This window comes from Phyllobates terribilis, unplaced genomic scaffold (genome assembly GCF_046119375.1).
Source record: "Phyllobates terribilis strain yellow unplaced genomic scaffold, ASM4611937v1 Scaffold_5__5_contigs__length_657084704, whole genome shotgun sequence".
In the NCBI taxonomy this organism is placed as follows: Eukaryota; Metazoa; Chordata; class Amphibia; order Anura; family Dendrobatidae; genus Phyllobates; species Phyllobates terribilis.
In genome coordinates, this window is record NW_027362765.1 from 155,598,226 (window position 1) to 155,611,921 (window position 13,696).

A 13,696-nucleotide genomic window follows, 5' to 3' on the forward strand; every position below is an offset into this window, starting at 1 on the left:
ATACTGTAGATAGATAGATAGATAGATATGAGATAGATAGATGATAGATAGATACTGTAGATAGATAGATAGATAGATGATAGATAGATAGATACTGTAGCTAGATAGATAGATAGATAATGGAAGATAGATACTGTAGATAGATAGATAGATAGATAGATACTGTAGATAGATAGATAGATAGATAGATTATTTTTCTTTCACGATCATATATATAATAAAAGTATAAAACAACATATGTAGGTAGTATACATACTGAGCATGAGCGTTATATACTGTATATGTTCACTCTCCATATATATAGATACTGTATATATACTGTAGATATATGTGTGTGTTATATTTCTACTTATGTATATAGTAATATGGTGCTGCTTTATCCTTTTTGGAGATATATATATATATATATATATATATAGACGTATATATTTCTGAAAGATAAAGCAGCATATATCAAATAAGGTACAGGTAGGTACAAGCCACAGTCTCTGAACCACAGGACTACTGTATATATACATACGTTTCGGCTCTGAAAAAGGCTCTTTGCCAGTGCAGAAGCATTACATACATGAGCTTGGAATAAATACCATTTTTCACCTTTTTGAAATGGGAGTGCTGCTACTTTATATAGAAATATATATAGTATATGTATATATAGATCATATATTTTATATATTTATATAGATATAAAAAAGGACAGCATACATACATATATACTTATATATATAAATATATGTATACGCATATATATGTATGCATGTGTAAATGTATGTGTATCTACATACATACAACTATGCTCGCACGCCTCCAACTATTTATTATCTTCCTTCAGTCATTTAATACATTTTGACAGATGGATCACTCTTTTTTTCTGTAATCCCTTCCTCCCTTTCTGTTTTTGTTCAGATCTAGTAATCCTCCTCTCTGTAGGACCCTGCGGGAACCCCTTCAGATTGCAGAAGGCAGGAAAAAAGGGAGAGCGCAAGAGAGGGGGAGTGATACACAGAGAGGAGGGGGGGTTACAGAGAGAAAGGAGGAAGGAGGATGTTGCTTTTCGTGATGCTAGTTTAGGCCAGGATGCATCAGCTACAGTGATATGGTGGGTGACTGTGTTTTTCATAGCTCCGTTTCATAGCTGCGCTGCTTAATCCCACTGCTCCGCTGTATAGAAGAGAAGATGCTTTACTCAGCTTGATGTGACAGACACAAAAAAGGAGGAGGTTGGAGGAGGAGGAGAGAAGAGAAGAGGACTATGAGATCTGGGTACCCACGTCCTACATCCCAAAAATGATGAAGACGGAGGGTAAGACCCCAGGCGGGGGGCCCAGGAGTTCTTCTCCACATAGAAATGCATATGAGGTTGGGGTGCAGACACTACGGGGAAATAAAGATGGGGCACCCGAAGCAGAGTCGGAGGAAGAGCGCAAATCAAGGTGCAAATATGGTTCCAATGTTCACCGTATCAAGAACATGTTTATGCAGATGGGTACAGGTCCAGCAGGTAGCGAGAATGACACTGTTAAGGCCAAGGAGAAGCCATCTCGACTGACTTTGCCGCGGGCCGGCAGCCTGAATGAAAATGTCAACCATAGCGCCCTACTAAAGCTGGGGACCAGCGTATCGGAGCGGGTAAGCCATTTCGATACAAATGTGGATAGACCGCCTTCCAAACTACAAGAAGCTCGCCGAGTGTTCGAGAGAAACCTCCAAGAAAAGGAGACCACCAACAGAATCTTCCTGCGTAAGGAAAGAGGTGGGTTTCAAGACAGGAAACTGGATGTTGTAGTGAGGTTCGGTGGGAGCACAGAATCACTTGACAAACTAGACAATGATGCCGTTTCGCCCACCGTTAGCCAATTGAGTGCAGTTTTTGAGAATGCAGATCTCCGCAATAACATTCACAAGGTTCCCATTAAAGGTCCTACTGGCCGGCGGACAAGACTTTTCCAACCAGAAGCAGCTAAGGCCACAGAAGACAAAAAATCTGTTGGAAAGGTTGCAGATGCTGTTCTGAAGCCAAACTCAGTCCAGGAGATATGTAAAATCAAACCAGTGGAAGTAGAAGAAAGTGGGGAATCAGAAACGGATGTGGTTAAGGAGACAGAGGCATCAAAGGGCGAGGGTACCACCAATGTTGCAACCGAAAATGGAGGCTCAGAAGCAAAAGGAGTAACAGCTCGGGAATCAGAACTTGAGGAAGAGGTGGAGGTGGCAGAAGAAGACTACAAAAGGGAAGACTGGTCCGAGGTAGAGGTTATAGAACTCAGTGCCTATAGTGGACTAGGGGAGGACTCGGGGGGAAGTGGTTTGGATGAAGATGAGGATGGATTTTATGAAGCAGTCAACAGTTGTCAAGAAATAGAGGGTCTCTCTGAAGAAGAAGAACCAGCTCCTACACGAAAAATCCGCTTCAGCACAGCCCCCATTAAGGTAAGACCAATAGGGTTATAAGCCCTACATACTTATCTCCGCGTAATTTGAATATATAGGCCATTAATATAACGGACACCATTTCATATTTCCCATTGCCCAAAGAAGGCCATGCATTCCCACAGTCCTTTGCAAAAGATTTCAGGAATGGTGCCGTGTATGTTAAGGCATGTAGAGTTTCCATGACACCAGCAAGGATATAATGCCACGGTCGACAGAGACAAGCTCGTATCTGCTCTTCATCTGCACCATGGACATTGCTATTGGCTTAGTTAGTCTGTCTATATGCATTTGTGTCTACAGAGCCATATTCTCAGAGGGTAGGGGTTTCTCCCATGTACTACACATTCAGCTGTTTGAATGGAGGAAGTGTGTGTGTCTGTATGACACTTCCTGCTGCGGGGACAGTGGCAGGCTGGCAGGGTGTGTGGGGGGAAGGGAGTCCCCACGCTTCCTGTTATTGGGGCTATTGAGATATGTAGAGGTTCCTGAACACTGACCCAGCTGAACTATCACAGCAGCTTGAATGGAGTCTAACATTTCTTACTATATCCATTATGTAAAGTGGCTGGTGTCAAATGTCTATCCTGATGGGTAGTAATCATGGTGGCTCCTATAGTTTCACCAAGCATGAGTAATAGCATGATCCAGGGACGAACTATGGCACCTCTAGTTCCACCAAGCATGATTAATGCCATGATCCAGGAGTTAACTATGGCACCTCTAGATCCACTAAGCATGATTAATGCCATGATCCAGGGACTAACTATGGCACCTCTAGTACCACCAAGCATGATTAATGCCATGATCTAGGGGTTAACTATGCCACCTCTAGTTCCACCAAGCATGGTTAATGCCTTTATCTAGGGGTTAACTATGGCACCTCTAGTTCCACCAAGCATGGTTAATACCACGATCTAGGGGTTAACTATGGCACCTCTAGTTCCACCAAGCATGGTTAATGCTATGATCCAGGGGTTAACTATGGCACCTCTAGTTTCACGAAGCATGGTTAATGCCATGATCCAGTGGTTAACTATGGCATCTTTAGTTCCACAAAGTATGGTTAATGCCATGATCCAGGTGTAAACTATGACACCTATAGATCCACCAAGCGTGGTTAAGGCCATGATTCAGGGGTCTACTTTTGCACCTCTAGTTCCACCAAGTATGGCTAATGCCATCATACACAGTATATGGCACCTCCAGTTCCACAAGCACTTTTAACTCCATGATCCAAGGGATAACTTCAGACCTATATGTAGACGTCTGCAGTAATTGTGTCTGAGTGTTCTGCTATTCTACAATCCTCACTGTGGGACAAAGAAGTATATTTTTTAAATGCCAACGGCACCAATTCTGCAGTGCTTACATGTCAACAGAGCAATGACCAGATCACATGCAAAGGGCTATTTGATTATGCAAAAAAGCGTGTTCCTCTGAGAATTGCAGACTGATAGATGTAGCCAAGCTGAATTTCATTCTTCACGGTAGCACTGAATGTGATAATTCAGTCCAATGTAAAACCACAGCAAACACAATGAGAGGTCACTATGAGATATAACAAACACAGCTCTGATACACCTCCGTAGCATATTTACAGCATATTACCACGTTAACACACAATGTTTTTAAAATAAAGGCATGCTAATATCCATATATAATTTTGGTATCAAGGGAGGATTTCTACCCTATGTCCAGTGATGTGTAGATTGCTATAATATTTTGGTAATCAACAGGTTGTCTGAAAAGTTCTTGTGGTGCTCAGAGGAATCTCCTGTAGGTTTCATGTCTAGAAAGAATTGCTCCATTGTGGTTGGGTTGATGTTGATTCTGATGTCGCTTAGTAAGCAGAAGTCCTACACAAACCTATACAGCAGATTAACCCAAGGCTGGTCAGCGACATCTTCTTATAAGATTAGTAGGGAATTGCTGTTTGGCCTATAGGAAGCTCTCAAGATGTTGTCTTCAGGTCACAATGCAATCTAATGAATTTCTGCAAATATGAAGGGAGGAACTATAGATTTGTGGTATAGACCATGTACACTGTAGGAGGTGTGTAAGTGTAGAAATAAGCATAAGATCATATACTTGAAAGTCCTGCAGAGATATAGTTACACTCAACCAGACCCAGCTAGTTCTCCATTATGGTGTTTTTTGTTACAATAGACAAATAATACTATCATAAGTTATGGTGCCCAAGTAACAGTGCCATATGCGTACCAAATAACATAATACTGTTGCCCAAATATCAATAGTATAAGTGATAGCACCACTGCGAGCAAATAACAGCTCAGTGCATGAAGTCATCTAATAAGAGTGCTAGTAGTTGGATATTAAGATATGTGGAAGTCACAGATGCCTCTGAGATCCCATTTTGGTGCCTCTTCAGTATGGGCAGATCACCTTATACCCCTAAGGTCAGTCCTGTAATTTGCTCCAGAAACATGGTAAACATGGTACCCCATAGAGCAACACTGAAAGGAGTTTAGCTTCTTTATGTATGGTTATTTTGGCCTTTTGGTATATCCTAGTGATTTACTTTCAAATTTCCAATGCCCCTTCTTTTCTACCCTTTCATCACCCCTGAGTGGAGAATGACTTTCTTGGCTGCTGGCCCTCATAAGAACTAAGCTGGTGCTAAATTTATACTTATGACGCGCCCCCTGGGTCTGTGCTGTGCAGGGGATACCCGGTGCCGGATCGCTGGGGGTTGTAGTCCTCCGTGGCGGTGACCCGGTCCTTGCCCAGGGCGGTCAAACCAGTGGCAGTCTTAGTAATGTGACAAATGTCCGACTACGCCACCCGTGGATTGCGGTCAGTGGGGACCGCCGCTGCGCTGCAGACCGCTGAGGCTGATGTTGTATGCGCAGCCAAGTATGGGATGACTCCCCACGGGAGAAGTATTGCCTCAGGGCAGCTAGTGTGGATGATGGGAGTGATGGTGTGAGCGTCCCAGTACTGATGGTGCTGGTGCGGCAATGAAACACAGAGACGTGTGGTGCAGTTCAGGGTCTTTACTGATGGTATAACGCAGACCCTCCCGGGAGTACTGGTTAGGAGTAGGGGCCTGGTCAGTCTGTAAGCAAGTAGGATCTCCTCTGGCCAGGTGGAGTTGTAGGCCTCCCCGACTATCTGCACTCTTTCCTGGCTACCTTGCTCTATGCGGGTAGAAGTAGCCCACGTCCCTGAGTATACCGTGTGGTGCTCACCCGTATGGCCGGTGACTTGGGGCCTTCCGTTAGCCTCCGCTTCACGATGGCGGTGCTGGTCCCTTGCTTGTGACCGTGCCTCCGGGCTTCGAAGGCCAGAGGACATGGAATCCCCTGCCGGTTGGATTCTGCTGCTGGACCTGGATGTCCCCACAGCCTCGGACTCCGTGTCCGGGTTTAGTGTCTTCAGCCAAGGCGAGCTTTCTAGCTTCCAGCCTCTGGCACTCGCTCCTGCTCCTACAGAGCTCCTAGTTCTTGCTTTCCCTCTCCAGGCTCTGACTCCCAGATTCTGACTCTCCTAATGCCGCCCCAGACCCAGTTTATAAGGGCAGATTAAGGGCAGCTGAATAAAATGATACCTTCATATCTGCAATCCGATGTCTTATTCCAGAGATATCCACATTTTTCGTATGTGTAAATGAGCTGTTAAGATCTATGGGCCGGACACTGATCTGCAAGAAAATCTGCCTCCAGAGCTTATTATAAATAAAAGGGGGAGTTACCAGTGTGATGTGTGATGGCCGCTCTCTGCTCTCCTGATCTCACTGCAGAGCTGTGTGTGATTATAACTGACACATCTGCAGGTTCCTCTCAGGGCTTCAGCTTCTATCTCAGGCAGACAGGGTTGCAATGGGCAGAGCTGTGAGAGCTGCAGCAAATGTGTTTGTAAGGAGACAAAAGTTCAGTTGTACTGCTCTGTGTTAGTTACATGTCTCACACAGGTAACTCCTTTTTTTTTTAAATAAGCTCTGAAGGCAGATTCTCATGCAGATCAGTGCTCGGCCCATAGTTCTGAACAGCTCGTTTACATAGAAGAAATATATGGATTTCTCTGGAATAAGACATCAGATTGTAGATATCAAGGTATCATTTTATTCCGTTTCCTATGACCTACCGGGTTTTTCAGACTATAAGACTCACCTAGGTTTTAGAGGAGGAAAATAGAAAAAAAAATTAAGCAAAAAATGTGGTCATGATGCCCTGTTAAGGGGGTAGGGGGTCTGCTGCTGACACTATTATAGGGGTAATGTCCCCCAATTCTGTTAATATTCGTCATCCTGGTATATATGGTCCCCTCCTTCCTGTTATACGTGGCCCCAATCCCCATCCTGATATGCATGGCACCCCCCTCATCCCCATCCTGGTATGCATGGCACCCCTCATCCCCATCCTGGTATGTATGGCACCCTTCATCCCGGATCCTGGCATGTATGGCCCCCATCATCCCCATCCTGGTATGTATGGCACCCTTCATCCCTCATCCTGGTATGTATAGCCCCCCTCATCCCTCATCCTGGAATGTATGGCCCCCCTCATCCCTCTTCCTCGTATGTATGGCACCCTTCATCCCTGTTTCTGGTATGTATGGCACCCCTCATCCCTCTTCCTGTTATGTATAGCACCCTTCATCCCTCATCCTGGTATGTATGGCCCTCCTCATCCCTCATCCTGGCATGTATGGCACCCCTCATCCCTCTTCCTGGTATGTATGGCACCCTTCATCCCTCAACCTGGTATGTATGGCCCCCCTCATCCCTCTTCCTGGTATGCTTGGCACCCGTTCATCCTGGTATGCTTGACACCCCTTGATCCCCATCACGCTGCACACAAAAAAATAAAGAATTATACTCACTTCCTCTCTCCTCCAGCTCTGCGTCCTGCTCTGCTGCCGACAGGGATCTCACTGTATGAGCCGCCAATGGCGTTACTGCCATGAACCCTCGCCCTGTGAGATGCTGTGCATGAATAGTCACTGCTCCCCACGCCGGGACTGTGACAATTTACTCACCTTAATAGCGCGCACACTGTACCCGCACCGTGGCTCTTGCTATGGCCGGCGGTCACGTGCGCCGACTATTAAAGACCATGAATATTCACTACAACCCATTGGAGTGGATTGTAGTGAATATTCATGGTCTTTAATAGCGGGAACACAGACCGCAGAGCGGCAGCAAGAACTGCGCTGCGGCTACAGTGTGCGCTATTAAGGTGAGTGAATGGTCACTGCTCCCCACGCACACAGTCCCAGCGTGGGGAGCAGTGACTATTCCGGCACAGCATCTCACAAGGTGAGGGCGCATGGCAGTAAAGCCATGGGCGCTCACTAAAGTGAGATCCCTGTTGGCAGCAGATCAGGACACAGCACTGGAGATGAGAGGAGGTGAGTATAATTCTTTATTTTTTGTGTGCAGCGTGATGAGGATCAGGGGGTGCCAAGCATACAAGGATGGAGGGGTGCCAAGCAAACCAGGAAGAGGGATGAGGGGGGCCATACATACCAGGAAGAGGGATGCCAAGCATACCAGGATGGAGGGATGCCAATCATACCAGTAAGAGGGATAAGTGGGGGCCATACAAACCAGGAAGAGGGATGAGGGTTGACATACATACCAGGAAGAGGGATGAGGGGTGACATACTTACCAGGAGCCGCGCTGTAGGTACAGTGTGCACGCTGTTAAGAAAAATGAATATTCACTGCTCCCCACGCCCATGGTCTACCCCCTGTGCCCCGCTCCCCCACCACCACCACACACAGCCACAGTATATATATATGTCGGACTATAAGACCCACCCCCTACTTTCCTCCAAAATTTTGGAGGAAAAAAGTACATATTATAATCCGAAAAATACGGTAAATGATCATATAGACGACTTAGGAAGGTTGATCCTACTGACAGATTCCCTTTAAGGTGCCCTAGTTCCCTAACAAAGCAGCATCAAAGGTACCTAATTCAACAATCCAAACTATAAACTGCAGTGATGGGGGCAAGGTCTCTGAAACAGCTGACTGTAGATGGGTATCTGGCTTGGATGACTGGTAGAATATTGACTTAGAGCAGACTTGGCAAAGTGCCACATGTGACCCTTTGGCAGGACAAATGGTGTCCCGCTGTCTGCCCCACCATCTCAATTACACCGATATCCGCATCCTCGGGATTCTGATACTGGTGAAGAAAATGATGGAACAAAGAGCTGTCAGCTAGCTTTTCCACCATTGAGACTGTGTGACTGAGAGCGCAGCAGGCACAATGACGTCACTGCATTGTGCAAACTGTGCGGTGCCTCAGTACACTGCATAGACTGGAGCAGTGGGGAGTGGGGTTAAGTGAGTCATTTTATTTTTATTTTTTAAATTGTCAATACTTGTGGGAAATTGTGGGGATATCACACTGCATGAGGGGATGTGTGGGAACACCATACTGCATGAGTGGCAGCGTGAGAACATCATACTGCATGGGGGGATGTGTGGATTTGGGAACATCATACTGCATGAGGGGATGTGTGGGGACAACATACTGCATAGGGGACTGTGTGGTAACATCATACTGCATGAGGTGTTGAGTGACAACATAATATTGCATGGGGGGATGTGTAGGTGTGGAAACATCATATTGGTTTGGGTGATGTGTCTGGATATCGAACTGCGTAGAGGACTGTGTGGAGACATCATACAGTGTGGGAGGGGTTGTGTTGGGACATCATACTGTGTGAGCGGCTATGTGTGAGTATTATACTGCATGGGGGGCTGTGTGGGGGAGTATGTGGTGAGATAATGCTGTGTGGTGGGGTATGTGGGGACATCATACTATGAGGTGGGCCCTGTGGGAGCATCATACTGTGTGGGTGGCTTTGTGAGGGCATCATACTGCTTGTGTGACTGTGTGAGGACATCATTCTGTTTGAGGGGCTGTGTGAGGACATCATACGGTGGGGGGCTATGTGGGTACAAGATACAGAGTTGGGGGGCTGTGTGGGAACATCATATTGTGTGATGGGGCTGTATGTAAGATAATGCTGCGTGCTGGCCTATGTGGGGACATTATACTATGAGGTGGAAAACAAGACCACTGAAAAACCATATAAGGGTAAACACTAGTGTTGAGCGAGCATGCTCGACACTGCTCGGTACTCGCCCGAGCATCTCACTACTCGGGATGGTCGGCGAGCACCGAGCATTTCCGGGTTACTCGGGCGGGAGCTCGAGTCTCCACCCTGCACGTTTGGCTCTCTTTACAGAGCCAATGAACATGCAGGGATTGCCAGCCAGTCACTGTAATGCCGCAGCCATGTTGTTTGTGGGCATTACAGTGATTGGCTGGCAGCACAGCATCACCTCGAGTATTTAAAACCGGGCGCCACCATCTTGGACACAGTCGCTCCGGATCAGACAGTGTAGAGTCAGTGCTGCAGAGCTAGGGAGAGATTTATAATGCAAAATAGTTAGTGTAGGGTCTCTAAAGCCTGCCAAATCAAACAAACAGTCCTTCTCAGGACTAATATCCATCCAAGATATCAGGAAGGCAGGCTGTATAGGAGACGCAGTGGTTATACCAGCAAACGCTGCATTACAGTCCTGTGTGCTTCTGTTGGTCAAATTGCTAGTCTCAGGGGCCAGGAAAAATCCTTTTTTTTTTTCATCTAAATCCTGTATTTTTTTTTCCTCAGTCAGACTGTACAAATACGCATCTTATTAACCTTTTGGTACCCCCCCCCACCCAAAAAAAAATTGAGTGTGTCTGTGACTGTTCAGACACAAATATATCTGTTTAAAAGAGTCTGGTGTAGGCCAGATAACTAGAACTGTGGTTTTGCAGTTCCACGGTTCAAATCTCTGTATTATCCTGCTTTTGGCATTTTTTCCGTAAAAAAAAAAAACAGTAATAGTGTCTCCCTGACTGTTCAGACACCAATATATCTGTTTAAAAGAGCCTGGTATAGGCCAGATAACTAGAACTGTGGTTTTGCAGTTCCACGTTTCAAATCTCTGTATTATCCTGCTTTTGGCATTTTTTCCGTAAAAAAAAACAGTAATAGTGTCTCCTTGACTGTTCAGACACAAATATATCTGTTTAAAAGAGTCTGGTGTAGGCCAGATAACTAGAACTGTGGTTTTGCAGTTCCACGGGTCAAATCTCTGTATTATCCTGCTTTTGGCATTTTTTCCGTAAAAAAAAATAGTAATAGTGTCTCCCTGACTGTTCAGACACAAATATATTTGTTTAAAAGAGTCTGGTGCAGGCCAGATAACTAGAACTGTGGTTTTGCAGTTCCATGGGTCAAATCTTTGTATTATCCTGCTTTTGGCATTTTTTCCGTAAAAAAAACAGTAATAGTGTCTCCCTGACTGTTCAGACACAAATATATCTGTTTAAAAGAGTCTGGTGTAGGCCAGATAACTACAACTGTGGTTTTGCAGTTCCACGGGTCAAATCTCTGTATTATCCTGCTTTTGGCATTTTTTCCGTAAAAAAACCTGTAATAATGTCTCCCTGACTGTTCAGACACCAATATATCTGTTTAAAAGAGTCTGGTGTAGGCCCGATAACTAGAACTGTGGTTTTGCAGTTCCACGGGTCAAATCTCTGTATTATCCTGCTTTTGGCATTTTTTCCGTAAAAAAAAACCTGTAATAGTGTCTCCCTGACTGTTCAGACACCAATATATCTGTTTAAAAGAGTCTGGTGTAGGCCAGATAACTAGAACTGTGGTTTTGCAGTTCCACTTTTCAAATCTCTGTATTATCCTGCTTTTGGCATTTTTTCTGTAAAAAAAAACAGTAATAGTGTCTCCCTGACTGTTCAGACACAAATATATCTGTTTAAAAGAGTCTGGTGTAGGCCAGATAACTACAACTGTGGTTTTGCAGTTCCACGGTTCAAATCTCTGTATTATCCTGCTTTTGTCATTTTTTCCGTAAAAAAAACCCAGAAATAGTGTCTCCCTGACTGTTCAGACACAAATATATTGGTTTAAATGAGTCTGGTGTAGGCCAGATAACTAGAACTGTGGTTTTGTAGTTCCACGGTTCAAATCTCTGTATTATCCTGCTTTTGGCATTTTTTCCGTAAAAAAAAATAGTAATAGTGTCTCCCTGACTGTTCAGACACAAATATATTTGTTTAAAAGAGTCTGGTGTAGGCCAGATAACTAGAACTGTGGTTTTGCAGTTCCACGGTTCAAATCTTTGTATTATCCTGCTTTTGGCATTTTTTCCGTAACAAAAACAGTAATAGTGTCTCCCTGACTGTTTAGACACAAATATATCTGTTTAAAAGAGTCTGGTGTAGGCCAGATAACTAGAACTGTGGTTTTGCAGTTCCACGGGTCAAATCTCTGTATTATCCTGCTTTTGGCATTTTTTCCGTAAAAAAAACCCTGTAATAATGTCTCCCTGACTGTTCAGACACCAATATATCTGTTTAAAAGAGTCTGGTGTAGGCCAGATAACTAGAACTGTGGTTTTGCAGTTCCACGGGTCAAATCTCTGTATTATCCTGCTTTTGGCATTTTTTCCGTAAAAAAAAAACAGTAATAGTGTCTCCCTGACTGTTCAGACACAAATATATCTGTTTAAAAGAGTCTGGTGTAGGCCAGATAACTACAATTGTGGTTTTGCAGTTCCACGGTTCAAATCTCTGTATTATCCTGCTTTTGGCATTTTTTCCGTAAAAAAAACCAGAAATAGTGTCTCCCTGACTGTTCAGACACAAATATATTGGTTTAAATGAGTCTGGTGTAGGCCAGATAACTAGAACTGTGCTTTTGCAGTTCCACGGTTCAAATCTCTGTATTATCCTGCTTTTGGCATTTTTTCCGTAAAAAAAAAAACAGTAATAGTGTCTCCCTGACTGTTCAGACACAAATATATCTGTTTAAAAGAGTCTGGTGTAGGCCAGATAACTAGAACTGTGGTTTTGCAGTTCCACGGTTCAAATCTCTGTATTATACACCTTTTTGCCTTTTTTACATAAAAAATAAAAAAAATGATTGTCTCGCTCAGTGTTCAGACACAAATATATCTGTTTAAAAGATTGTGGTGTAGGCCAGAGAAATAGAACTGTGGTTTTCCTCTTCCACGGTTCTAATCTCCTTTTTATTACCCTTTTTCCATTGATAGTGCGAGTGTAAGCTATTTTACTTCATTTACAATGGGCAAGGCGCGTGGCAAGAGACGTGGAACTGGACGTTCTGGTGATGGTGCGTGTAGAAGACGGGGCCGTGGCCAAGGTGAAAATGTGCTACAACCAACAGCCACATCTTCTCGCTCCCACTTCTTGACCGAATTACTAGGGAAGCACACTACAACACCAGTATTGCGAACTGATCAGTGTGAACAGGTTATTAATTGGATAGCAGATAATACTTCCAGTTACCTGGGCACCACCACCTCCGGTCTGTCTTCCACATGGTCAAGTTTGAGTAGCCGTGAGTCTCGACCGCATACTCCTCCTCACCCTGATGCTCCTTCCTCCCACCATGCCGAGTGTCGTCAGACAGCAACTGATCCCACACTTGGACACTCTGAAGAGCTATTCACTGGCCCATTTCCATACTTGTGCCCTCGCTTGCTCCGCTTGAAGTGGTGGAAGAGGAGATCCCATGTAGCGATGCCCAAATATTTGAACAGCCACAGCCAGAGGAAGTCGACGCTGGCAATTTGTCACAAGAGGTTGACGATGACGAGACACAATTGCCATGAAGTGAGGAGGAGGATCGTGGTGTGCAAGTGGAAGAGGAGGAGGAGGAGGTGGTGGATGATCTAGTAGCTGACCCAACGTGGCAGGAGGACACGCAGAGTTAGGCCAGCAGCACACAGGGGGAGGGAGGCAGAGTACCCCAACAGGCAGGAAGAAGCAGTGTGGTGGCCGCACACAGAAGTCGAGCAACAGTTCCCCATAACACCAACAGGAGGGACGTTGCCAGTACAACCGGTAGGTCTTCCAGAGTCTGGAATTTTTTTAAAGACTCTGCTGATAACCCCAAAAAGGCCATTTGTACCACCTGCCATGCCAGCATCAGCAGGGGTGACAAAACTACCAGCCTGACCACCACCAGCATGATCAGGCACATGTCAGCAAAGCACCCGACTTTGTGGGGCGAACCCCAGGGTCAACGACCAGTGTCAGCGGGTGTCACCACTGCTTCTTCGACTGTTGTGCGTGTAATAGAACCCCCTGTTGTGCGTGCAAGGCAATCCCCTGTCCATGCTGCATGCAAAGATGCCCCCTCCTCTCAGTCTTCACTTGTTATGGCAGTTTCTCAAGAAACAGCA

General features: G+C 45.1%; 1 protein-coding gene across 1 annotated transcript in view; it reads left to right on the forward strand.

Moving 5' to 3' along the window:
- The first annotated feature begins 979 nt into the window (after window positions 1-979).
- Window positions 980-13,696, forward strand: part of PPP1R9B (protein phosphatase 1 regulatory subunit 9B) — a 39,008-nt gene continuing 26,291 nt past the window's right edge. The window contains exon 1 of the mRNA XM_073683253.1: window positions 980-2,430. Within this exon, the coding sequence (XP_073539354.1) occupies window positions 1,288-2,430 (1,143 nt within the window). The 5' untranslated portion in view covers window positions 980-1,287. The remainder of the gene's footprint in view (window positions 2,431-13,696) is intronic.